The 27,163-nt window shown below is 36.7% G+C and overlaps 2 protein-coding genes across 2 annotated transcripts in view; one reads left to right on the top strand and one right to left on the bottom strand.

Annotated features, from left to right (window-relative positions):
* Positions 1-14,620, bottom strand: part of DNAH8 (dynein axonemal heavy chain 8) — a 147,717-nt gene extending 133,097 nt beyond the window's left edge. Inside the window, exons 1-10 of the mRNA XM_072858185.1 lie at positions 14,333-14,620; positions 13,532-13,666; positions 10,455-10,539; positions 9,454-9,602; positions 7,890-8,079; positions 7,351-7,514; positions 6,166-6,342; positions 5,716-5,829; positions 3,132-3,239; positions 1,236-1,337 (exon numbers count right to left, since the gene is read on the bottom strand). Coding sequence (XP_072714286.1) covers positions 1,236-1,337; positions 3,132-3,239; positions 5,716-5,829; positions 6,166-6,342; positions 7,351-7,514; positions 7,890-8,079; positions 9,454-9,602; positions 10,455-10,539; positions 13,532-13,666; positions 14,333-14,620 — 1,512 coding nt within the window. The remainder of the gene's footprint in view (positions 1-1,235; positions 1,338-3,131; positions 3,240-5,715; positions 5,830-6,165; positions 6,343-7,350; positions 7,515-7,889; positions 8,080-9,453; positions 9,603-10,454; positions 10,540-13,531; positions 13,667-14,332) is intronic.
* Positions 14,621-18,036: 3,416 nt separating this feature from the next.
* On the top strand, positions 18,037-25,798 carry GLO1 (glyoxalase I). The gene is made up of 6 exons (XM_072856703.1): positions 18,037-18,193; positions 19,353-19,435; positions 20,856-20,996; positions 21,823-21,890; positions 22,990-23,079; positions 25,214-25,798. The coding sequence occupies exons 1-6, from the start codon at positions 18,113-18,115 to the stop codon at positions 25,300-25,302; spliced, it is 552 nt and encodes a 183-aa protein (XP_072712804.1). The 5' UTR covers positions 18,037-18,112; the 3' UTR covers positions 25,303-25,798.
* Positions 25,799-27,163: the final 1,365 nt, after the last annotated feature.

Genomic DNA, 27,163 nt, shown 5'->3' with positions numbered 1-27,163 from the left:
CTCACTCCCCCCTGGTGGGATGGGGAAGAGAATCAGAAGAGTAGAAGTGAGAAAACTCGAGGGTTAAGATAAAGACAGTTTAATAGGTAAAGCAAAAGCTGCACACATAAGCAAAGCAAAACAAGGAATTCATTCACTACTTCCCATGGGCAGGCAGGTGTTCAGCCATCTCCAGGAAAGAAGGGCTCCGTCGTGTGTAACGGTTACTTGGGAAGACAAAGGCCATCACTCCGAATGTCCTCCCCTTCCTTCTTCTTCCCCAGCTTTATATACTAACCATGACGTCATATGGTATGGAATAGCCCTTTGGCCAGTTTGGATCAACTATCTTGGCTGTGCCCCCTCCGAACTTCCCATGCGCCTGGCAGAGCATGGGAAGCTGAGAAGTCCTTGACTAGTGCAAACATTACTTAGCAACAACTAAAACATCAGTGTGTTATCAACATCGTTTTCAGCACAAATCCAAAACATAGTCCCATACTAGCTACCGTAAAGAAAATTAACTCTATCCCAGCCAAAAGCAGCACAGTGAAATAGATGAATTATTAGAATCATATCATCCTGTCAGGTCAGGAGCGATACATTCAATACATTGTCTTTTGTACCTCTGGACCTAATTTTTAAAGTACTATGAAATCCTATGCCTTTCTGGGTAAGACAGAAAGTCAGTAGCTGAGGTCTAATAAAGCAGAAGGTGGAACTGAAGTCAGTATTGACAATCCGTAACCCCACGGCTGGACATCTTTTGCCATGGCATATTGCATGTGCTTACTTTGCTCTTAATATGTCACCATCAGCTGAAGAAGAGGAAGACTCTCTTAGCACTGAACTTTCATGGTGTGCCAAGGAAATCTGATATTGGAAGGAGCTACTGTAACAAAGTGGGGGTCTATTCAAATACCAGGTTCCCCATGGTAGAGGAAGATAGTACCATATCAGATACCCTCAAGAGGGAAGAATGTGGATTATGCAGGACGACAAAATTCCTTGGTTGCACATACGGTGAAGATGCCATTTTCAGGGTCAGTGATGGACCACCCTGATACAGATCAGGCCATTCTAATTTCAACAAATGCCAGTAGGCTAAGAAATGGGAAAACACTCAAAGCATCATGAAATAAAACAGTAAAGAGGTGTGAAGTACTTGATACATATTAATATGGACTTCCTTGTGCATATCAATAGGTAATCAATAGGTTTGATATAGGTAAATAATAAAATACCAAAATACAAACCTTAATTTTTCCAATGACTGTTGCTGTCTCCTGCTCCCAGACACGAGACAAGCCACCATCTGTAATGTATGCTCTACATGTCGTGACCATTTGATTTGTAACCTAGCACAGACAAATGAAAACTAGTAAGTCTCAAGTTTATAAGGAAATCTGCCTGTTTCGCAAAATCTAACAAAATTCCCACATGCATGTATTCGTACTATCAGAGTTCAGGTAAATTTCACCTGTAGGAATAATAGTGGCTAAATAATATATGTAATATACATGACAAACACCCTATAAAAAGTCTTAAAACACTCCCAGAAGTGTATTTAAGTCCCAGGAAGTATTTGTAAGTACTGTAAGTCCAGCAATACATATGCATAAACACAGAATGTCACCAACCATAACTCAAGAACAAAGAGAAGTTATTTAACTCTAACTATTCTTCACTTATGTTGTCATCTTTACACTTTGTAGTGTGTGCATCCTTATTTAAAAACTACCATTAAAGAATTTTCTACCCTAGCAGTATGTCTTTACCTTGGTCTCCCATGGCTATGAAAAGGAGAGAACAATCTTCTACTTCTCAACCACAAAAATCCAAAGTTTATGACAGAAAGAAAGAGAGTAGTATGGGAGTGAATGCAGATATAGAAAACACATCTCAGAGAAAAGCTACAGGTAGATAATCTTTTTTGTCTATTAAATAATGTGAACAATTCAAAACAGTTCTCCTGACACATGAGAGTACTGTAAGCAGGTCTTAAGAATCCCTAACTGAATAAAGACTGAAAACTGCCACACAAAAGCAGCCTCACACTGTAATACAATGACTGGTGAAGTTGTAGATAGGACCTCTGATGTCACCTCTGGTGATCTTTAAATGGAAGCAAACAGAAAGGGGGACCTTAAGCCACTGGATTAAAATAGAGCTTTTTACTTGCTATTTCTTAGCACAGCTTCATGTAACCAGTTTGTTACTAGCCCCTGTAGTGAAATGCTCAATCCCTTAGACCATTAAATAATAGACACTAGCAAGTGTCAATACATAAACATATAAAAAACAATTACATAACAGGCAATATAAACATTGCTGCATGATCTATACCTAACATCTGATGCATGGAAAAAAGCCCCAGCCATGGATAAATATAGCCTCAAAAAAGCACATACTTCTTAATATCCTAGTTCAAATTGAATTGTAACAAAACTTTACACTAAAACCTGCGGTGTTCTTAAAAAAAAAAAAAAAACCAACAAAAAACAGACAGTGGTGTAATGAGGGTCTACTATGAATTTCCCGTATATGCTTACTGGAGATATGTATTTTAGTTACGAAGGATTTCTTTGTTCTAAAACCATTACTCAAACCATCTTTTCCTGGAATTAATACCTGGATTCCACAAAAGACATTAGTGTAATTACCTAGCTCATCTTAATTTTCTGTTTAAGGTGGCAAAGTTTATGACCTGAGATTCAATTAAGTTTTCAACTATAACTTGCTTCTGAAAACAGAAACCTTTTGTCTTTTGTAACTTGTGAAGGAATAGCCTAGTCAGACTGATGGCCATCTGCTTAATTAGGTTTTCAAGGCTGATAATAAAAGAATCTTTGTAGATTCAGTGATTTAAGAAACAACTGAGCAGATTAATTCAGATCAGGAGATTAATCAAGAAGATAAGAAAAAAAAAAAAATTTTTCTGAACCAAGAACAACAACAAAGTTCCTTCCAGAAGACAAGTCTCTAATCCAAGTTCAATCCTCTCCTGATCAACAGACTTTTTCCTTTCCCCTGCAGACACCCACTATTTATTATCATTTTTAAACAAATCTCCTACTGGTTTAAACAAAGCGAGGTTTTTTTGTGAAAAATCACATAATTTTTATAATGAATATTATACTTAATATATTTACCTTTATAAACAATGATGTCATTCTCTCAGAAGTATTGTAATATCTTGAAACACTGTGAATCATTCGTATAGCATTTATCAAGTTTGGTATTCCATGTGTCATTGATACCTTCCAAGGAGAGTTTTGAGAAAAAATTTACTTTCTTTTCTTAGCAACTATACTTCTATTCTATTGACAACTTCTAAATTACATTTTTCCCTAAATCACATGAACCAATCTTCAAAATGCCATGGCATCTTACAAAACGTTTCTTGTAAAAAACATTAATCACGCTCAATAAATTTTTAAACCTCAACTAATAAAACCAATAAAACTCTTAGATGATTTGGTGAGAAATCAGATTAAAGATATTAATATGAATATTTGAATATGCCATTTTGATCATCAAAATCGAACATTGATTCAGAAAGTACAGGTTGCATTTTTGGGGACAAAAGGAAGTATTCTTCTGGCAGGTGACAATGGTCATCTGTGATTAATGCTTTTGGTTTCCTTCAAGTACAGCTGTTAAATATAGTCTATGCAATTACATTGTGGTAACAATCACTACATAAAATGTTTCATACAGACATTTCACAAAACTCATGAAATAATTGTCCCGGTGTTAGTTTCATTAATGAGTGCCTAATTGATTCCATCATCATATGAAACACGTAAATCTTTCACACATTTCATGAAATCATTGTTCATATCATTAAAATCAAACCGTGGTATTACACGTACTCTGTTATTCAATCACTTCTAAAGTATTTTGGAAAAAAAAAAGAGAAAAAAGTTGAAAAATAATAATTCATTAACATTATCAGGGACACATCAGAGTTGCAATTCAGAACATCAAGAAAAAGTAATTTTGACTGTAACCCCTCAACAGAGAAGCCAAGCTCCTGGAATTAACTTTGGGCTGCAAACTCAAAGTAAACACACTAATACTGTGGATAGATATAGTAGACATTTGCATTTGGCAGAACAGTGAGAAAGAAAGGCTATACAATATAAAAACAACCCTCAGTGTCCACATGTTGTTCATCATCATCACCACCCCTAAAATGGAATCAGAAGATTCTGAGTCTACTGGTTTTCTTTTTTAATCCTTGATGAAAAATAAAACCCTGAATATTGGACTGTATAGAGGTTTCTCTGATTCAAAGCCCTGAGTTAAACGCTCAGTCTAAATTTTCATATAGTAACCCACTTCAGCTACAAATGTGACTACGTGCGATACTGCATACACTAAATGCCATATTTTATGCACACACTAAATATCATATTAAATCTACATGTACTCCATTCCTGATCCACTAATATTTAAAATACTTTCCAATATCAGATATTAAATTCAACTCAATCCAGAATGTAGTTCTTTTTAAAACAGGATATATGTAACTTGGATGTCATTATTTTCAAGTTGAATACCACAGAAAATCCTGCCTGAATTATCTTGATCTCTGGAACAATGTTCCAAGAGATGAAACAGAAATTCAGATGTATCCAAATTGTTCCAGATTAAACAAAGAACTATAGTTAACTATCCACTATTAGTAAAATGATGAACTCTTTAATGGGTTTCCACCCACAAATGTCTGTCTTTGTTTAAGATAAAAAGAATTTTATCTTAATAACTCCTATAAAGCAGCTTATCATTACGGCCTGGTAGCTGGCACCCTCTAGTGATACTCTGAAGAGCTGAAGATAAACAGCTTCTTAGTAACACTGTTTATCATACTCCTCTCTTCTACTATTCCATGCAGTATCAGCTCTATGTCATATACTATCCCAGTCTTTTTGCTTCCCCTCAGTTAAAACTTTGAAGTAGGATCCTAAACTGCCAGAAATTCAAAAGAAATGCAACACTTCCTGACAGAGGACAGGAGGCAGGTAGGACCAAAACAAGGAGGACTAAAGAACAAAGCAGAACAAGCAATTTTTTCCTAGGGTACTTCCTCCTTCCGTCCTATTCTGCAACAATCATTAGAAACATATACCTGTTATAATAATTAATAGTTAATATACCTAATAACGGATACCTTGAACTAGGGCTGACTAATGTATATGGACAACCAATTACTTAAATTCTGACTAGCTGGTACTTCTGCAAACAGAAGCAGCTAATACTGTTTTCAATACAAAATATTGTTTTACCCATTTAGGACCTCATTAGGTTTCATTATTGCCTATATAACTGAAATTTTGGTACTTCGGTTACAGCTGTGTGATTATTCATTGACACATACGGAATTTTCAATGAAAGACACATTTTGAGATTCTTGTATTATAAAATATGTACCTGTTTTAGCTCATTTTAGAAATAATATTGGCAGTAGGACTGACTTACTAAGCAATCATATGTATTTATGTTTATTGATAAAATACATATTTTAAAATATTATATTTGATGTCATTTATAATAAACTAATGCTTTAACATTCAGCTTGACAGGCATTTAGAAAAAAATCAGAAAAGTTAGAAAAATAGGAAAGTAAGTTAGAAACATTTACTTTTAAGCAAATACAAAGATTTCTTTTGCTCTGGGCATTCTATGTAAATACCTAAACTATGCTTAAAGACCGATGAAAGGCATACTTACAAGATCATAGTTATAAAGTGGCTGACAAACTTTTTCAAGTGTGCGTAAGTATTTCACATTATCTTTTGATTCATTTGCTGCATCTGTGATTCTGGCATCTAACTCTTGCCACCTCTAGAGGGAAAACAGTACTGTAAAAAACTTCATACATAGTGAACTATTTCTTTAACTTACACTGATTTACCAGAAGTAACCTTGGTAAATTAATTTTTAAAAGGCACTGTCAAAGCAGATAGTAAAAGTTATTTTCATTTATGATAATTTTTCTCTGTATCTCTAAGAATATCTTGTTCTTTCTCTTAATATATTAAGCACACCAGCACTATACCTAAATTTTCCTCTCTTAATTCTCCTCAGGAAATCTCTCTTAGATGCAATGAAACAAAATAAATATTGCAAGCTTTGTGTAATATAGTAAAGAACAACATAAAAAAGAAAAAAAATAATTACCCTTAGTAGTTTAGAATGTCCAACATTCAGAACATTAATGACAGCTTTGCAGTTTGGTCCTTTGATCTGCTCAATAATAAAATTAAATTTAGCAGACATACATTTCCAGTGCTCTAGTTCAGTCAGTGGACCGGAATCATCAGCTTCCTTCCTCATCTGCTTACTCTCAATCAGAACCTGCAACCAATTTGAAAAAAAACAAACGTCTACTATAGAGAATAGACAAATCGTTATAAAGAAGAAAAGAAACACTCTGAGGATACTAACTTAAAAAGGAACAAGCTTGAAGTTATGGACACATGAAAATGGTTCTGATTTGGAAAAGCATCCTAAGTCTGAATTGCACTTAATTATATTCTTAAACTGAAATGAAAGCAACTAATACGTATGTTCAGCTGCTGTCATAAACTGGGTGAATCTCAGCATATACCCATATTTTTTTCTTTAATCAGAATCTGTGGATTGAAATGCACCAAATGTAACTTCACTTGTAAAAAACTTGTAAAAAAACTTGTAAAGAACTATTTTAATAAAAACATTAAATATCAGACATAGTAATAAATGTACTCATTTGTATGTTGATAAACATGCAGTCAACTCTTTTTACATGTGTTTTACATCTTTATTCTTGTGAGCTAAACACACTAAACATAGTATGCCCTTATAAGTAGAGTACGTCCCAGTCTACACAGATTCTGTATTTTGACAATGGGTTCTGTGTTTTATCATGGAAATCTGACACTAATTTATTGGATAACTGAGACCTTACCATGTAAGGTTTACACAGGATAAAAAAAATGCCCTAATAGGACTGGTCAAAGATCTTTCTAAGAATACTATCTCATATCATGGCTGGCAGCAGAAACTTAACAGGTAATGTATAGAGTATACCTAACTGTATATATATGTGGTCCTCGCCAGTGTTATTACTCCTGCATCCTTCTGTCCTCTCCTTCTTACTCTTTGTGTATCAACTGTTAAGAAACTCTTGTTCTTGCTAGACTGTAAGTTCCTAGGGATAAGGACTACCTACTTAACTTCACTTGTGCATAGAAGTGAAGCACTTGTCTTACTCAGGTGGAGATGCAGCTGAAGCCTTCAACTAACTTCACGCAAGTCTCATATATAATTTATAAATAACTATCCATATTCATGCTGGATTGACGTGTTAAAACAACAACTTACCCATTCAATTTGTCTATACCATATCATAAGTACTTCCTCTAGCTGGTGAACTATGTCAGGATTATCAGCTGCTGCAGTTACTTTCTCAAAGGACTGGAGTTTAGAAAAATTAATGTAATCTATTTTTTTCAACTCAACAGTTCCTTCAATGCTTATTATAGCCCCTGGGAAAAAAAAAAACCACAAACAATACAACAATTACAATACAGAACCAATTAAGACTCTAAAATTGATTTCTATCAGTGCAAGCAATTTAAATTTGGGAATATATGTCTGTAATCAGTGTTGTTTCAATATAATAGCCGTTTTACTGCAGAAAATTCTTATTTTAAATCCAGTGTTCCTCCTTAAAAGTAACATATCACTAGAGAATTTTCTTAAGTAAATAATCTACCCATGCATTTATTATGCACATGATTGATCACTTTCTTTTTCTTTGCAGAACAGGAAAAGTTCCTTACCTATGTCCTATTGCCTTTGAACAGAAATTCTTAAGTAGAACTCCTCTACTTTGATTATTTCCTAAATGCAATGCTTACCTTCTAAAAATGAAAGGTATCTGTTAATTGCTTCCACAAAATTCTGTTTGTCTTTTGTATCTTGTTTGGTCTGACTTAAAGCACCCCAATTATTTGTTGCGAGGATAGCAGGGAGAAAAATCTTTTCTATCATATTCCTAACACCATGTAGGAGTCCTTCAGTGGCATCCAAAACACCAAAGAATATATTCTGCATTGTAACAGAAGGATTGTTAGTAATGCAGTAACTTAGACTGGAAACAGTATTATAAAAAAATCAGTGTATTTTTTTATAAAGGCACTCTAATTTGCCAATTAAAACTTTAAGGAGACAAAATCTTTAGAAAATACTGATACCTACAATGTGACCATAAGAGACTGTTTTCAATTAAAAAAGGGAAGTCAATAATGATTTAATACAGTTTTAAAAGGCTGCCAGGTTATATTTTTGTAATTTCAGTTATTTCCCTATCATACAGAAAGTTTGGAAATTTTTTAAATAGTACATACCAATTAAAAATATTCTAAATGTCCCCATCTACAATTAGGTACTAAGTAATGAAATGCAAGTAGCAAAAATGCTCTGAATGTCTGTATCTGAAATTATATTAGAAGCAATTATCTGACTGAATGTATATTACTTTGGATCAGATGAAATTTTTGTCTACTCTCCAAAACTAAACTTTACAAATTCTGACTATTTTTAGTATTCCAATATTTTAAATGTCCTTCAAATCAGCAAATATCAACGTACTTCACATAACAAACTCCCTAGAACATAAATTTCCTTTTCTCATCACTTCAGTAGGGATCTGATGCAAAAGTAATATTTATTACCAATATTGACACTCTTGATAATGACAGATCTTGTATCTTATTTCTAATAGTGCTTTTCCCCTTTCACCTTCTCAGCTCTCAAAAGGAACAACACATTTTAAATATATAAAGTATATAAATTAATAATGGATTTTCTGTCTGAAGAATTTGAAATCATATTAATTGGAAGATACATATGTAGGACTGATTCTTATCAATTTACTGACCCTTGAGTACTGCCCGAGTATTAAGATGTGTAGCTATATAAACAAGAATGAAGCCCACACTTACCTAATAATTTCTTTTATACAGTTGTAAAGCAGAAAAACTCATGCTGCATAATTTACATAGAATAAACGTGTATTTCACGCATTCAAAGAGACATAAAAGAGAAAGGTACAAGTAAACTTTTCCTCTCCTGCTATTTGCAATAAAGTCTTCTCAGTGAGTCCTTCTAGTTTAGAGATTTCCTAAAATGTACTTAGTGGCTTCAACCTCTTCAAAAACAGCAAGGAGAATGAGAAATTGATCTAAATGCCAACTTCTTTAACAAAAGTCCTATAAGACACTGAATTCTCAGGATATCCTGAGTATTTGCTGAAGTAATACAGCTATTCATTGTCTATCCAAAAAGGAGAGCAAAGAGCATGATATAACATTCAAAAAACAGTTACTAGTAACTTTAGTTATGTGACAATTCTGAAACAAATAATGAAACAAAAATAGCCACTTTCAAAGTTTTTAGTTTTTAAAATATATGAGAGACTACCTCATGTATAGTTTTTGCACTTATAGGGCTGTCATTCTTACAACGAACAAAAAATAAGCATAGTCCTACGAATTTGTCTGGCGTATTGTCCACATAAAATCGCATCGTTTTACTTCCTTTTACAACTCCTGGAATTGTCCGACCGCATTCTGAAAAGAATTTCATAGGTGTCACTATTTTTAAGAGTAAAGGTATTATAAAAAGCTTAAAATCAATATAGTGAAATAAAATTCAACATAGAAATAATTTATTTTCTTCTTTTCTGTGTAACAGAAGCAAAACTGGCAGAATCTGTGGCTGTAATTAACCACACAATTAAAAATGTACACCAAACACTTAACACAGGTCTTACAAAGCAATTTTGGCACATTGTACTGCACTGAAAAGGGAATTTGCTCAGGCTCATCATTCTGGGTTAATTTGCTGGTGACTGAGGTACTTTGTTTATCTGCATTCACCCTATCAAATAAGATGTCATGCCTAAGTGAGAAAATAGAGAATATGAGACACCCTCAGGTCCTCTGTGGATATAATCCTATGCAATTTGATCCTTTCATATAAATAGGTAAGGGAACAGCATGTCCAGTGCTTAGAGAATCATTAGGGATTTTAACCATTAAATTCTAATTCTCTACCAAGCATGTGAAAACAAAAAAATTTCACATATTTATAATAAATGCAAATTCAGACAGATTTTATAAAAGTACTTTCTAATGAACTGGGGGCATAACTCCTGTAAGAAAAAGTTGCAACCACTTTAAGATTTCAGACGAACTTATCTTTTTATAGCCCTCCTTCCAAGAATGGCTAAAATTGACTGAAATTTTTCTAAACAATTTGACTTGAAGCAAGCATTTAAAATCTGAATTTTCAGTCCTTATAGCAAAAGACTTCAAAATTATGAACAAGTAAAAACAGATTTTATTCTGGGAAACATTAAACAAAATTAACAATAAAAGGTACTATTGCATCTGCCTGTACTACTATTGCTAAAAATTTACCTATTCCTGGTGCTTCTCCTTCTTGATAGAAAACTCTCAATGTTTTACTTCCTCCCTTGGCAAAAAAAGAATCAAAGGCTTCCAACTGTTAAATCAAAGAGTGAACACTTGTTACTCAAAATATTAAAATTTTATGTGCCTTTAAGACATGCAAAAATAATTTGACCATGCCGCTGTTTAAAGTTTTGGTGGCATGTAATGTTTATCCTCAAATATTGTGAGGAGTTATAAACCAACATAATAGATATTTTAAATATTGCCTTCAAGTACTGAATGTGCACACACAGGCAGCCTAGCTCCTGGTAACTGTATATGAAATGTTTATGGTCTTGGCCAGTAATGCAGAGACACTGGAGGATATTCTTTCACTCACAGAGATCTGTAAGTCTGAAGTATCAACTGGAAGTAACTGGTCATAGAAGACTTAGAAACATACACATCAGATTTGCATGACTTGACATACCCTGCTATTGCTACTCTACCCCTAAATGTAAAAGATTCATTTGTAAAACAGGAGTAGCATGACACATGAGGATTTTATTCTGGACATATGAATTGGCCACATTGGCTCCAAAACCTTTTCATGATGACAAAGATTTTGGCGACCTCTGGAAGGACAATGAGATCACATCTGCAGGAGACCATGCTGCCCCAAAATTAGCTTGCTGTACCTGTCCATAAACTGGCCACCCTAAAACACTACAGGTCTCTAGATGGCAATTCTGATTTTGTCATGGTATACAAGGTGCTTTGAACAGTAAGGATACAAAGCTTTGAAACAATCGCTGTTTGTGTATGGATTATCATTCTGAAGAACTTGCCTGAAATTATAGCTAGGGTTTCCAAAATCTGAATTTTCAAACTGCCCTAGGCAATTTGTGTGTCCTGGTAAAACCAGAATAGGTGATTTAGCAGGAAGTGAACAAAGCTCTGAAAAGCACTGAAAGAAGGTTTGGAGATCAGAAGGTACTGATCTGGTCAAAATCCAGCTTCTGTCACAGTCTCTGTAGTTGTTATCTGCAAGGATGACTAACTCAACAAGATGCGACTGGGCATTCAAACTGTCCAACTGAAGGGCTCAACCTTGGTAGTGAGACCTCCTGTTTCCCCCCCATCAAAAAAGTCAGAAATCTAGCTACCAAGTATGTCTGGAAATGCATCATCTGTTCAAGTACAAAGCATTATACCTCTACATGTGGTGTATTTCTTACAAGCATGACTTTTTCCCCAAAATAAACAAATATTAAAACTGAAACAGAACTGTGATAGGAAAATCAGTGACACTCAGGTGGACAGAATTTAAACCCACTCTTCTGAGAAGACAAAATTGTGCAAAAATAAAAGAAGTAAATGCAAGCCAGCTCTAGAAATGCATGCTGTGCTTTCACTTTAGTTAATAGGCACTAGTGAATAACAGGGTTAAAACAGAAAAATACAGAAAAATTCCCCCCCAAAATAGTGAAAGAAAAGCAAAATTGGTAAAGTACTGAAAGGGCAATGGCAAGAATCAGAAAAAGATTCACTGCTGCAAAAAGCACTCCAACTTGAGAGGAAGAGAAAGGCAAATAGTAACTTTTGGGCTTGTATGATTTTACACAGGGGGTAAGACATGAGCTGTCCCTGTAGCTACCGCTTCTGCAAATAGCTTCTGGTTCAAGTCCATGTGGTACAAACACTTACTGTGTGAATACACACACAGGCTAATGCTTTAAAGGGTAAAACTTAACTCATGGATGTCAAAGACATGATATCTATACGGGAATTTACTAACTGACAAGTTGTTAAAGGACAATGTTGACACAGCTCCAGCAGCGTAAACTGTTTATGAATAAACTAAAACTGGAAAATTTCCAACCATAACAAGTTTTCAGATGGTCCTGGTGACAGCAAACCTCCCCCTGCCCAAACCAAACCAAACAACAACAACAAAAAAAAAGCCTTAAGAACCCAAAGGTTCTCAAGTGTCTGAATTAATCAAACTCAGTGTAGAACAGCAGTTTTACATGAAGTCAGGATGATCTAAAACCATATACCATTTAGCAACTGTAAAAAAAAGGAAATGTTAGTTGACTGACAACACTTAAAGCACCTCTGCGTTGTGTAAGCATAAGAAAAAACAGGACTGTTTAAGTACATTTTATGACCTATAAATATTATTAAATAAACAATAAACAACAAATTTGGATTGGTACTAAATTTGGCTTGTAACTGAACAGATGAAGGTCTAACAATTTGTTTGCTCAAAGGAGACAATATCTGGCTGAGTTCTGAATGTTGTCAAATCTCTCTAAATAACATCATGCAATCAGAGAAGGCAAGGGCCATATATTTTCACATACAGCCATACTGAGTTTTGATACTCTACTAAAAGAACAGTTTAGCTGGTTGCTCCTGTTTGTTCAAGCACTTTGGAACACTATGAAAGACACAACACTAAAGACACACAAAGAATGGCTGAGCTTTCAGAAGTTCCACAGGTGTGGGATCTACTCACTCTACAAACCCACTTTATCCCATCTTTTAAACATTAAAAAAATAAACAAAGCACTCAAAAATGGAAATTATTTAATTGGTCTTACCAAATGTAATTACCTTAATTACATGGTGCAGGATTAATCTTCCCTCTTATTACTAAATAACACTCAATTTTCAAAATGTTCCTATGAAGTTACGCATATCTTTGCAGAATCTTTGGCATTTCAGTGAGGACTAGCTTAACAAATAAAAACTATAATCTTTAGAATATAATAATGTCAGGCTGAGATGGATGAAACTTGTTGGAACTGGTGGATGTGACAAGAATCCCTTGGGGTAAAATAACAGCAGTAATTATATTTTCCTTGAAGTAAGAAAGATAAAAAAGCCACAATCAAAACCCCTGGGAATATTTGCTAATCTGCCAGGAAACTAAGCTGAATGGTTTAGTCAGGTATCATTTTAGATGAGTTGTGTGCCTTATTAATCAAATTTTCTGGCAGAAACAATCTAAATGATGGATAACACTTCATATCAAAGGGGCAATCTACTACATATTTTGATTAAAAATTGAAATCAACAAACATACAGAACAGACTCACCGAAGGGGCATCCAAAATCATTTCTTCCACAGTTGTTAAGTCTAAACCTAGCCTGATACTGACAACTTCAAATATGTATTTATATGAAGCATCAACTTTTGTTCTTCGATATTCTCTTGCTTCTTTGTATCGAGCCTAAAACATTAAACATGTCTTTCAAACTAAAAATACACAAAGTGATCCCAACAATGACCTGCTACTTAACTTGCAACTAATGCTGAAATTTGCTGTCTTGTAAGACTAAGACTACTTAACTGCCCTACTCTTTAAAAATATCTAAATTTTCAGAGGCTAACAGAAGATCAAATTATTAAGAATTATTATAAAACATAAAGTCAACTCTGAGGACATGTCAAGGAAAAGCAAACATTAAATATACTACAGCTAGATTTTAAGGTATTTGTGTGCCATATTAACTGGCTTTATTTTTCACAATCAGTATTTCAATTTATTACATTAATACAGAAAGGTCACAAATCAATTTAAAACTAAAGTATCTAGAGTGGCTAAATATTTGCAGGAACTAAGCTAGATACAGCTTTGCTTCAGTGTAAATTATTCAGTTAATATCTCCTGCTTCCTTCCTCTATTACTTTGAAGTAAAATGTTAAATTACTGCAAACATTAAAACCAAAGAGTCATTCACTTTCTACCAGGAATAATTTAATAAAAGAACTGAGTATAAACAAAAAGGAAAGAGAAAAAAAAGAAAGAAAAAATAAATAATAAATATAAACTGAATAGAATAATCTGAGAAAATAACCAGAAATCTATTTCAAGATCTAAGCTTGAATACTAAACCTGCTTTTCTTTTAAAACTTCTTGCAAGGACACAACTCCACTAGTGCTCCGGCAAAACCGAGATAACTTTCGGCTTGCAACAGAAAAAGACTCTTGGGAAGATGAAAAGCTTGCCATTTGTCGAGTATGGCGAATAGATTTGGCTATAGCATCTTCTGGTATAACAGGAGCAGGCATGGAATTCTCTGCAGTGAGATTAGGCCCAGCACTATTTGTGGCAGCAAGACTGGGCCCAGCATCTTCTCCAGTGTTTGAACTTCCTTTATTATTTTTTCGAACCCCCTCCATTCTGAAATTTGAAAAAAAAATTGTGTTTATAACAATACAGATTTTTCAAGTCTACCTTTTCAAGAAGACCAGAAGGAAGAGCAAGGTAGGGAATCAAAACACCAAAAATAAGAGCATGTCAAAACTGACTTCCCACGTATATGAATTTAATACTCTCATCAAGTCATCTTCAAGTTCTTAAGATAACAGACATTTATATACATCTTATGATAGGTTACAAATGTCAAGGTGAAGATGATTACAGAAATATTTTTTTAAAATAATTTACCATACATTTATATTTTGTGAACATCTTTCTATACAATACATAAATTTTTAAAAATATTAATGCTTTCACTGAATATCTGATTACTGAGAAATAGAAATAGTTTAGAATATAAATGATTTGTTTAAATTTTAGTTTGCAAAATATACACACATATTCAGCAACTGAGTTTAAAAGAAGACTTGCATACACTTCCATACTAGGTCTTAAAGCATTGCTCGCATAAGCACTTACACATGATTTTTATAACAAATGCCCCGCTGTGCATAATATTCTTAATATGTGTAAGTGTTTGCAGAAGTAATGCAAGATGGAGGGTGTTGGGTAGTATTTTTTCAGTGGAAAAAATTTCATTTAGCATCAGACATCTTCAGCATAATGAAACAGAGTCAGACTTTCTCTTAATTCTGTGCCTAAACCCTGGAACGCTGCAGTTCATGGGGAACAGATATTATTCTTCAACAGGAGAAAGGAATTTCTCAGTCCATCTCCTAGTGGCCAAGGACTAGCAGGTTAATTGTCCTAGATGAGGATTTCTAAAATGGCCCAAAACAAAGTATATTCATGTCTGACTGCTAAGCAGTAGGCTGTTATGCAAAGGAGGCTCCTTCAATTTTCTTTCCCTTTCTACTCCACTACCACATAGGAAAGGTTTGATTTGTGAATCCCAAGCCCATAATTCAGGGCTGCAAAGCAGCATCTAAATCCTCTCTCTCCATGTTTTCCTATTATGGGGCATACTCATCCACTTGCATGTGCTGGCTGCCATCAATCCCATTTGGTAGATCTTAACACTTATATATAGAAAATTAAATGTTTTATTCAGTGTGCTCAAATCTACACATGGAGTGAGAAATTAGCTTTAAGGCACCGTGATAATCAGTAGAGCTATACCTAAAGTCCTTACCTTGTGTCTAATTTTTTCTCTAAAAATAGCTTGTCCAGTTTCACAAGGATGTTATAATAGAAAAGTATTTTATAAAACAAATTTTAAGATATGCCATTAAGGTCATACCCAGGATAACAAAAAAAAAACCAAAAGCACAGAAATTGTTATTCTACTCAGGCTACTATTACTACAAGAATTAAAATAACTATCAAGAACTACCTAGTAGTTCTTGCAAAGCCTTAGAGCAGCCAACCACATGTGTAACTGTGTTATGTTCTCTCTCATACGCTATTGCCTGATGCAGGAAATAGAAAATCAGAAGCCAGGGTGACATGAAAAGCAACACCTGGTGCTACATTACTAGTGTCTTATTTTTGCCCATGATTAGCAAAGCAGCTGCTGTTCTATGGACTTCAGCATGCAATCACCTGTTATAGAAAATGTTCATCTCTTTCTTGAAGTAAAAATACTAAGAAAAAACAACTTTGGAAAGTCACAAAAAAAAAGGAAAATGTAAAATACAAATTAATCAAGTCCTTTCTTTTCCCTCATGTTTATCTGACTGGGCTGGTCATCTATAAGGTTAGCAGTGGTAATTTCCTCCTCGACACACAGGTGAAATAGGTCGGATGTTAATTTCTTTGCCTTTTAACTGGTCCTCTTGAAGTTGATACCTTTCCCTAAAGCTCAGTATGACACATGGGGTTCTCACAGCTCTCTTTAGAAAAAAAGACTACATTGTATACTGGCATCCTCCCTGACTCCCCAAACATCTGTACTCAAGATGTCTGGCAGCTCAGCTGCAATTTTCACACTTTTCAAAAAAATAGCATGAACTCCAGCTGGCTACCTATCCTAGTTGTAACAGCTGATGTGCTTTTATATTAAAACTTTCTGTCCTCCTCTCCAGGGTGCCCTAAGCCTTGTCTACAGGACCTGTTTTTGCAAGAAAAGCCAGTCTGGTTTCCAGCACGTCTTAGACGGTAGAAGGCCGAGGAGAGGGAAGGAAGGATAAGTGGAGGATACCCAAGCACAGAGCATGAAGGATAATGACTTTTGGCTCTCTTCTGAAAAGCTGAGGTGCCTTAACTGGCACTTCGGCTTTAGAAGAGAGATGCAGGCAAAGAGCCCCACCAACCTGGCTAGAGGTGAGCCTCACAACGAGGGGAGCAACCGCCCAACACCACAACCGCGGGCCGTTGCTCCCCCCCGCCAGAAGGCAGAGCAAGCCGTTCCAACGCCTGCTGCGAGAAGATTCCTCCGTACCAGCCCTCCCGCAGGCACGCGTCCTGCCTCCGTGCTGCGGGGCGGCGGAGGGAGACGGCGAGTCGTGAGGCGATCAGCGTTACGAGGTAGCCGTTAGGAGGGGTCCGTAACGCCTGCGCCGCTCCTCGCGCCTGCGGCTCGCCCGCCCGCCCCCCGCGGATCCGCAGGCGCTGCGGCAGAGGCGCCGCTGCCGGCGCCTGCGCGTCCCTGCGCAGCCCAGCCGAAATTCGAGCCCCAGAAGTGGGACTGAGATTCTGTGCCTCAGACCGTGCTGGGCACCGGACAGCTCCGCGCAGCGACGCACCGTGAATTCCCTTGGTCAGGGGCTGGCTTTAAGTGTACCTGTGGAAGCTACTTAGGTAACGCAGTGAGAATGCAGCGCTGCAAAAGTGCTTTTCTTTCCATTATCCAAAGTGTATTTTTTTCCTAAGTATTCAATCCTGTTTTTCATGCCGAGTTTTTGAAAGAAAGATGATTCTTCTCTTTTAGACCTGAAATAACTGTTTCTACTAAAACGTCACTGCGTAACTGCAAAGGGTGTCAAACTTCAAACCTTCTCCCAGAGTCTGTAGGCAAAAGCAGAAACCAACCTCCCTCGATACCAAAACGAGCGCACCGGGGGTATATTTGCCAAGAGGGCTGGAGGCGCAAGGCCAGGTTTTCAAACCACCCTAAGCTGCCGCCCGTTGGAAGGATTTACAAAAAAAAAGCACGATTCCATCGGAGCTGGATACCTACGCCCGCTTTAGGCACTTGTACGGTACCCTATGCCTGCGAGCGGCAGCTAGCGGGACGCATGGTCACAGCAACGCGGAGGATCTGTGGTTTCCGTCCTCCCTTCGCTAATTAACTCCACGGTCGGGAGGCTCCTTCCCGATAATGCTTAAAGGAACGAACAGGCAGCACATGATCTGATCGGACACCTGCCCAGCACCCCTCGACCATCCCCGCCAAGTAGCTGCCCTGCTCCAGCGACGCCCCCTGGGGCGGAGAGGAGCGGGACGGAGCGGAGCACCGCCTTCCCGCGGGCACCGCCTCCGCCTCCTCCTCCTCCTCCTCCTCTTCTCCCGACATGGCGGCCCCAGCCGAGCCCAGCGGCCTCAGCGACGAGGCAGCCTACGGCGCCTGCTCGGAGCCAGATGCCAGCACGAAGGTGGGATGGGTGGGGGTGACAAGGACGCCCTGGTGCTGCGGTAGCGCCGGTGCCCTCCCTTGCTCTTTGCCCGGCGGGCGTGCGGTGGATGGGAGGTGGCATGGGGCCGGGAAGGGTCCCGGCGTGGGGGAGCGAGAGGGGAGGCCGGGGATTGCTCGGCAGGGAGCTGCCCAGACGCTTGGGGTGCGCCGCTCCGCCTTGTGTGGGGAGACCGTCCCGGTGCCGGGCAGCCTGGCCCGGTTTCACGTTTCGGGGTGAAGGGCGGATCCGCTGGGCCGGTCGTTGCCAGCCCCCGTCCTGTCCTGTCACGTCCCGCCCCGAGGCCAGGCCTGCCGTGGCGCCTGTGCTGCTGCGCTGAGCGTAGGTCAGGCTGGAGCTGAGGAGAGCCAGCGCCCGCTTTGCGCTCGGCCGCGGGGTAATCGGGTGCTACGGGGGCTCTTCAGCCGGCACATGCCAGGGTTGAAAAAAAAATCCCTCCAAACACCCCAAACATTTTTATTTTTTATTAGGAGAACCTTGTAATTGCATATCAGTTGTTCTACGTCTGTCTTTTCTTTTTTTTTAATACATCTGTCTAGGCTATCCTACCATTCACTTTTCATCCACTTAGTTGTTCATTAGCCCTTGGTATGTAAAGTTACCCTGTGGCTTGAGGAAAATACCCTTACAGAATTGCAGGCCGCTTTTGCTGCCAAGATATCAAGCTTGACTGAAATTCAACACCTGTGCAATGAAATAATAAATATAATGAGTTCAGGAGTTTAGCTTTATTTAAATTCTGTGTCTGCAGTGAGGCCCAATATCAAATATTGTGGCTAGTGTGCTTGCATGCAAAGTGGTTCATGTGCAGTACAGCTCCATAAAAGAATAATAAAGATAAGAATGATACCCTTTTTTGGTACCACTGATAATATATATTAAGTGATACCAGTAGTGGTATTGTTTATTTGTTTTAAACATTATGTTACAAAGGCATATTATTTAACGCAAATCTGTATGTGTAGGATCAGGACAAAAGGTTTTATTTACACTTAATGTTGTACCCTATTTGCTACTTCTAAACCTCCTAGTTTTAGATTCATTATTAACTGGCATCTTTGTTAATACCCATAATTAAATTCTGGTTGATGTATAAATAATAAACCTTTTTTTTCCACAGGATTTTTTGTTGCAGCAGACAATGTTAAGAGTAAAGGATCCTAAGAAGTCACTGGATTTTTATACAAGAGTTCTTGGAATGACGTGAGTAGAAGTTGTATGCCACAATAAGTTTGGTTTTTTCCTACTATTCTTCTGAAAAGTTTTTGTTATTTTGGTGTAATTATACTAATTGGTTAACTATATAAACAATGCTGGTCCATCAGCTGATGCCCAGTTGGAGAGTCTGGCAACCTCTGAGAACTCCCACAGCAGAGTTAATGCCTAAGCTGCAAATGAACTAATATTGGCCTTGACTAGAAATTTCTTTTTTTCTTAAATAGGTCATTAAATATCAGTGTACAGCTTGCTTACTTCCTCCTCACTGAGCCTGCAGCTAACTGGTAACTTTTATGACAAAGTGCTTGTAATCAGGAGTCATTGCTATAAATCTTGAAATTAAGTTCTCTACTAGTTCTCAGAGGTGGCTTATGACCACCTCCGGTCATACGAGACCAAGGCAATGGAAGCTGGAGATGAGGTCCAAACTCAGTCTTTGGAGAAGGCTGTTGGGAGGTAGGTGCCCTCCAGTAGCCTAATGTGTTTATACTAAGGCTCTGTGCACATTCTTGACATTTGAAATTAGTTATTTCAAAAAAACATTTTAGCATGTTTTTAAACATCTTGAAATGAGTCCAGACTAAAGTAAGATAAACTACTTCCACTTTAGTGAAGATGTGGGTGTGAGACAATAAAAACTAAATACCTAGTAAGCTGAAAAGGAAATCAGATTTATTTTGCATGCCTACTTGTTCTGGTTAAACGTCCTGTATAAAAATGGTTTGCAGTATGCCACACCATCTCTGGAAATTAGGTGAAAACAGAGATGTATCAAATATTTCACAGGAAAGTGGGTGACTTCTTGCCTCTAGTAAAGAGATGAATTTTATAAGCAGCTTCTCACCTTAAGTATTTTTTAGTTGATTAAATCGTCACATTTGAGATGGATCTTATCATTATACCTAGCTATTGAAATTGTAAAAATATTTCATCTAAAGGTATGTTTGTTTTTTAATCCTGCCCTGTTCTTAAACTTTGTCCGGTGCCAGTGACCTCCACAGAATGAATAAGTTTCAAAGTAAATATTTTTATTCCTTGGTGATATTTTAAAGTGGATAAACATAAAGATCTTCCTGAGGAAATACGGACAAGTAACAGAGTAGCAACCTCAAGACTTGAGCCTTCGTACTGGCTTTGCTCTTCAGTTACTGATAGTTTGGCTTTTAAGCATCTGATTCTTCTAATTTTTGTAGGTTTGTAGTGTGTTCTGGAATGTTTCTATGTGATAGTTCAAAATGTAGCTATTTTAAGGTATAGATTACAGTCAGAAAGGCAAAAAATCACAGCAATAATTCTTCTGTGGGGGAAGCATCTTGGTTTATTTGCAAGCTACCTGATGACTTGTACTGATAACTGATAACCCGATAACTTAAGTTACTATTTCAAAATAATTGTTGCCATTTAGACTGCTTCAAAAATTTGACTTTCCGACTATGAAGTTCTCGCTCTATTTCCTGGCGTATGAAGATAAAAATGAGATCCCGAAAGATAAAACTGAGAGAACAGCTTGGACCTTCTCTAGAAAAGCTACGCTTGAACTGACACAGTAAGTATTAATATAATGAGAGATGACATTTAGCTAACAGTGATTAAACAGAAGTGGATGAGTGTAAATCCTGTTGGATTGAATAAAAAATGTAACCATTACTGTGGAAACATCTTCACTCTCATATAGCCTTAAAGTACGGCTGAGATCTTGGATACTTGGCAAGCTTAATCTTTCCCTTTCCAGAGCTCTTTCAAACTGCTAGGTGAACAGAGGAACATAAACATGAAATAATGCTTGCTGTATTTTGAGTATGTGTACTATCTGGGTAGGAAGCCACAGATTTTAGGAAAACCCAATGTGGTTAGAACTTCCTTTGAATCCCCAGAGCATCCTAATAATGGATAACTATTGCTTTTGGAATCTGATCAAAAGAGATATTAAGTCAAAACATACACTTCCCAAAACCAGGACAATTTGGTTAATGCTACTAATTATTGTAATTGTTCAGAATTAATCTCCCAAATACCCCACTGTCTGGCTTGCCTTTAGGACCTGCTACCCTCACTGTTTGTTCCTCAGTGATGGGTAGATAAACTGACTCCTGCAGCGCAACTTTCTCTCTAAGCTGAATGAGACAGGAGTGTCTTTGACTCATTCAAATGTAGAATCTGAATGCAAGTGAAGGGCTGTGAACATGACTAGCCCCAAGACTATCCCTAGGACCTGTGACTAGGGAAAATCCTGATAGTTTAATTATTGCAGCCAACAGCTGAAATTCTCTGGTTTCTTAGAAGAAACAGCTTAATACTCCTGAGGAAACTGAGCATTTAGGATTTGTTAATTTTGATGCTTTTCTTCAATATGTAATAATTGCTTCTTACAGCAACTGGGGCACTGAAAATGATGAAAATCAATCTTATCACAATGGCAATTCAGATCCCCGAGGATTTGGTAGGTCTTTCGTTTTGTGAATGTAGTTTTTAAGCTTTGGTTTATTGTGATCACATTTTTTCTCTTGTGTATTGGGGAGAAACAGAGTTTCATATGTTCTTTAGAAAACATCTATATAAATTCTGTGCAAAGGTTATTGGGTAAGCATATACTGTAGGCTTTATTTTTATGAGAACTAGTAGAGAGAATATTTTAAACTTGTATGGATGGAAAGACTTTTCTAGTAGGTTACTTTGAAGAAAACATACTAGCTCTAGGAAAGAAGGGAACTTGCATCTCATCCTTTGTCTCTCTTCTTCCAGCATGTATGCTGTGAAAGATTGTGAAAATAGGTAAACAAATGTGTAATAAACAAATGAGTAATGAGCCACCGTTACACTCTTTTATAAAGAATCTGATCCTTTGGCAAACAAACACATGCTAATAGTAACTATTGAATGAAGAACAGTAATTGCTCTTGTGTATCAGATTATCATGGTGTTTAGACTGATTAACATTTGGGTTTCTATTTTATAACCCACTGGTTACCCATTTTAAGCTACAAGAAGAATTCTGTTTGTAGCACTGAGGATAGTATTTGTGTGGCTCGATTTGATATTTTGAGTGCTTGAAAGGTCACTGGCTTGTGAAATAAGTTTCATATTCAATCTAGCCACTTGACATTTAAAGCTTCGAATTGATTTGTAAGCTCAGGCCTTGCATAGTACTAGTGTTAGTCTCTACAAATACAGCATTAATGATAAACTCTTTGTACTGTTGAATTGAGGAAATGCAACAAAATCCTGTTATGTGGACATGCTTCAAGAAAGGAAATACAGATTAAAATTTGATTGAAAATCTTATTTTTTTCCTATTCCAGATAATATTCTTATCTAAACAATATGAGATTTTAACTCCGAAGTTCCTATTTTAAAAGGCATTATCAAAAAGCCAACTTTCTGAAGGAGAATAATGTTTATACCCAAAATGCTCTTCTTTCTGGAAGCAATGTTTTTCTTGTATACAATCATATCTTACATGAACTACAGCTTGTAAACTTTTTCCTAGAACACCTAGCAATACTTACAGTGTACTTCACTCTTTTTACCTTGTTGCACAGGACACATTGGAATTGCTGTCCCTGATGTCAATAAAGCTTGTAAGAGGTTTGAAGAACTAGGAGTGAAATTTGTGAAGAAACCAGATGATGGTAAGCCTTGATCAGAAGTGATAGTCAATTTTTTTCCTTATTTTTAATATATTCTGCCTAGTAGATCTTCCTGGAAAGCTGGGTAATAAGTTTCTAGTAGTTGTCACTGCTTAGAAGGTGCTAGAACCAGTTACCCCTGCACCCTCTTCAGTGGGCAAAACTGACAATAGAGCCATCTTGGTAACAACGGTTAATCAGTCTAGCTACGTGCCTTATTGTATGTAGTCTGACCTTCACTAAAATGCATGTGCTCTGTTGATGTCATAGTTTACTGTGTATACTACTGCCTAGAGTTATTACAGAATTTACTTTAACATGGATCAAATTCCCGCATTTCATATCTGTTTGCTTCTTATCATGTGAAAATCAGATGACTCTGAAGACATAATTACTCCCACCCATTAAAACTGAGTAATTCTTGACTTTTCTGGCTGTTTTTATTTAAATCCACCTAATGCCACCTACTAGCTATTATTATTTTAACTGTTCTGTCAGCTTTGGTAGAAGTAGCCTCATTAGTCTGTATCATATTTGACTTGCATACCTCTTAATAAAAAATGCATAATGTGTAGCTCAAATGTCTAGAGAGTACATAAACAAAGAATGTCTGTCAAAATAGCCTAAAATGCAGAAATCAGTGGAGAGAAGTTTTGCATTTTTCAACTGGATTCTCTTTCACGAAGAGACCTCATGAGAGTTTTAGGACTGATGCATTCCAAAACAGACATCTAATACTTAGCAGCACGCACAAATCTGTGATACTACTTCCTTCTGGCTATAGAAATTAGACTGTTGCCTGTACTAACGGTGAGGTTTCTTTTAGTTTGAAAGTAACATTAGTACATGAAGCTTCAGTTTACACATACTGGAATTGATCTTCTAGATTCCTTGCTAGAGGCATAAGAACAACTAATTGAAAAGAGACTTAAGTGATTGTCATCTTATTCACTGTGTTCTCAGCTGAAGCAAATATAAGAAGCGCAGCTGAAAACTTAACTTGAACACAGATGTCTTGATCGAAGAATTGACCTTATTATTTCTAGCATTTTAGAGTTTCTGAGCCCTTTTTAATTTGTGCAGCACCTAGTGAACCTTGAGAAAATAGAAGTGAGAGCTTCTGACTTTGATTCTGTATCACTGCACAGCTCTAAGTTCGTAGGAGGGGAGGGAAGCTTAGTCTGTAAATGGAATAAATCACAGGAAAGAACTCTTGAAGCAGTTGGGGGTAGGGGGGAGGTGAGGGCTGAGAGCAAAGGCTGTTTTTTAACATTAAGAAATAAGATTGATGCAGCAAATGCCAAGGAGGAAGGAGAAGTTTTGGACTTCACATTCATTGTTTGTGGAGCAGGCTGAGAGACCTAATGTTGTTTTTTTCCCTACATGACTGAATCAAACATCTAGTATTCTCTCAGAAGTTTTTGTAACGAGAATATACTAAGAATTAGGTTGGTTCTGTTACAGTACGTAGCCTAATAGAGCAAGTATAAGTGTGTGGTTAGCACTTTAAGATTACACGTTAAGCTGTGCTATCCTGATCTACTGTTGAAGGCAACTCTTGGGGATCCTGTTTTAATGAGTAATGTTTTTTCCAACAGTAAAATTTAAAACATTCCTGCCCTGCATTTCTCTGTTTTATGAAGTGATGCAAATGTGTACTGTAAACCATGTTGGGGGGGAGGGCAGGCACAAACAAAAACCAGTAATGTAAAACTTCAGTGTGGAGGCAGGAATGACAGGAGATGAACAGGGCAGAGGAACACAGGATTTTATACTGGCAAAGCCAGTTCAAGAAAATATGTCAAAAAATCCTGGAGCACAAAAATATTTTTCTGAATTTAGAGGGTGAACACTTACAGGGGCATATGCAGAAAACTTACTTCAAGCAACAAAAGATAGATTTCAAAGTGACTTTAAACTACATCTTTGTTGAGAGCAAGACTGACAATTTAGTGTACAAAGATCTAATGCTGATTAAAAACTAATCTGGATGTTTTCAGAATTAGCTGTCTAAATTTGAACTAATTCTCATGCAAAAGGAAAAAAAGGAAAAATACTTTTCAAAGTAGTCATATTTGACATTAAGAACTAGGTATGTAGTCTTAACTTCATCTTGTTTTTTTTTTTTTTCTAATAGGTAAAATGAAAGGACTTGCATTTGTTCAGGATCCTGATGGCTACTGGATTGAAATTTTGAATCCTAACCACATGGTGACTCTCACTTAGTTCTAACAAAGCATATTATATAGGAGATGCACACTTTCAGTCCCCTGGAGAAAATCTGTAACAGTGTTTGTGAAATTCTTGCTTAATAGAGAGGAATCAGTCATGTTCAGTCTCCTCTAAAACTATCCCCCGGGACCTCAATGTACTTGAATTCCTTTTGTTGTCCTGTGATGCCACTGCAATTTGCTTCCAATTAGGAATACTCAACCATCTTTTGGAAGAGCGCTTACACAGATTCTTCTCTTGAACGCTGATTATGTTAATATTTCAATAAACACTCTCAGAAGATATGTGACCAGAAATTCACTGCATCTTACACTGTTTAGATTTAAACTAACACCACCACCAACAAAAAGATCCTGTGTTACTACAGATTATTTTCAACAAGGAGAAAAAAAACAACCCTTCAGAATATTTTTTTAATGAAGTCAAAAGATCCTGAAGGCTTCATACCCTGTCTTGTATGCTAGAAAATAAAATGTCAGACTAACTTTGACTTGAGTAGTAGCATGTTTATGAAAGTCCTAATCTTACTTATATTATGCCAAGCAAAACTCTTTAAGGAGCAGCCTTGCCTGGAACAAGAAACTTTGTGGAGGCAATAAATCAGTCCAGCAGAAAGAATTCAGTCTTTCAGCTTCTGATTGACAGCCAAGATAAGAGATCTCATAGTTGCTAACTCAACAGTGATCCTTCTTGTCCCTTCCAACACTAGAAAGAACTTGCTCATAATTTTTGTTTCAGTGAAAATCTGGGGCTATATTTAACTTAACTGCTTTGTATGTTCTGCATTAGGAATGTAATGAAAAAGAGTATCTGAAACAAGTTTCCTACTAGTAGATATTTTGATATGCCCTGTCAAAACACATGACGGTTACTGAAATTATACCTGTAAACAGCAGGAAAACATGTAACATTTACATATGTTACACATTATTTGATTTTATGCTGTTCCACCTGTTATGAACAGCGTAAAACACATCAGGTTTTGAAATTCTGTTGTTCCTTCCAACAAGGAAAAAACCCTCTGCCCTCTCGTACTGTGGTTCAAGTAGCACTTGACTCTCCTACTAAGTCTTCAGTTATGTGACTGTTGAATAGTATAATGGCATTGCAATTCACTTCCAAATACAGCAAATACACTTCCGAAAAATAATTAGAAAGCAGTATGATCTGTTGCTTTGCTAATGGTTGAGTCCTAGATAACTGAAAGGCTATTTGTTTTGGTTTGTGGATTTTTTTGCGAAGAAATCTAGTGATAAAAGATAGAATATGAATTGGGAGTACAGCAGCGAAGAAAACTGTGTGACTTGATTAGCAGGATGTTTTAGTAAATTAATGATAATGTGCAGAGTTAATTATAACTGTCAATAACTCCCTGGCTTATAAGTTAAAATAGAAATATAGAAAGTATTGCATTTGATTTATACTATGCTAATGTAGATGTTAATGACTTAAATGCTAAGTATTGTTGTCCTATCTCCTTATCTGAAAAATCCTTAATTCTGTTTGCCTCATCTTAACAAGACAGCGTATATAAACTCAGTAACTTTACAGAGCTCCACATGAAAAATCATTCATAAAACTTAATACAAGATATTTTGTTTACCCTTGGAAATGAGTCAAATATATTATACACCTCATCTGAGCCTTAGGTGTTGGAAAAAGGAATGTGAAAATTATTGCTCTGCTTAATACCCCCTATGGATGTGCAGGCAATCATAAATTCATTGGAAGGTAGACATAGTAACTGAAAAAATATTTTTTTCAGTTTTCTATTTGTTATATGAAGCAACCCTGGTATTTTAAATTGTGATTTGTATGATATTTTCTGGCTGGTCTCTACAGTATCTACAGATAC

The sequence above is a fragment of the Ciconia boyciana genome, chromosome 3 (assembly GCF_034638445.1).
Source record: "Ciconia boyciana chromosome 3, ASM3463844v1, whole genome shotgun sequence".
Classification (NCBI taxonomy): domain Eukaryota; kingdom Metazoa; phylum Chordata; class Aves; order Ciconiiformes; family Ciconiidae; genus Ciconia; species Ciconia boyciana.
This window is presented reverse-complemented; position numbering and strand designations above follow the sequence as displayed.

What these genes read in the sequence shown, in the direction of transcription:
- GLO1 (XM_072856703.1), top strand. Translation starts at nt 18,113, where the DNA reads ATGGCGGCCCCAGCCGAGCCCAGCGGCCTCAGCGACGAGGCAGCCTAC. An exon ending in ACAAGAGTTCTTGGAATGAC is followed by an intron (nt 19,436 to 20,855) that starts GTGAGTAGAAGT and finishes GTTGCCATTTAG; the next exon opens with ACTGCTTCAAAAATTTGACT. An exon ending in TGTGAAGAAACCAGATGATG is followed by an intron (nt 23,080 to 25,213) that starts GTAAGCCTTGAT and finishes TTTTTCTAATAG; the next exon opens with GTAAAATGAAAGGACTTGCA.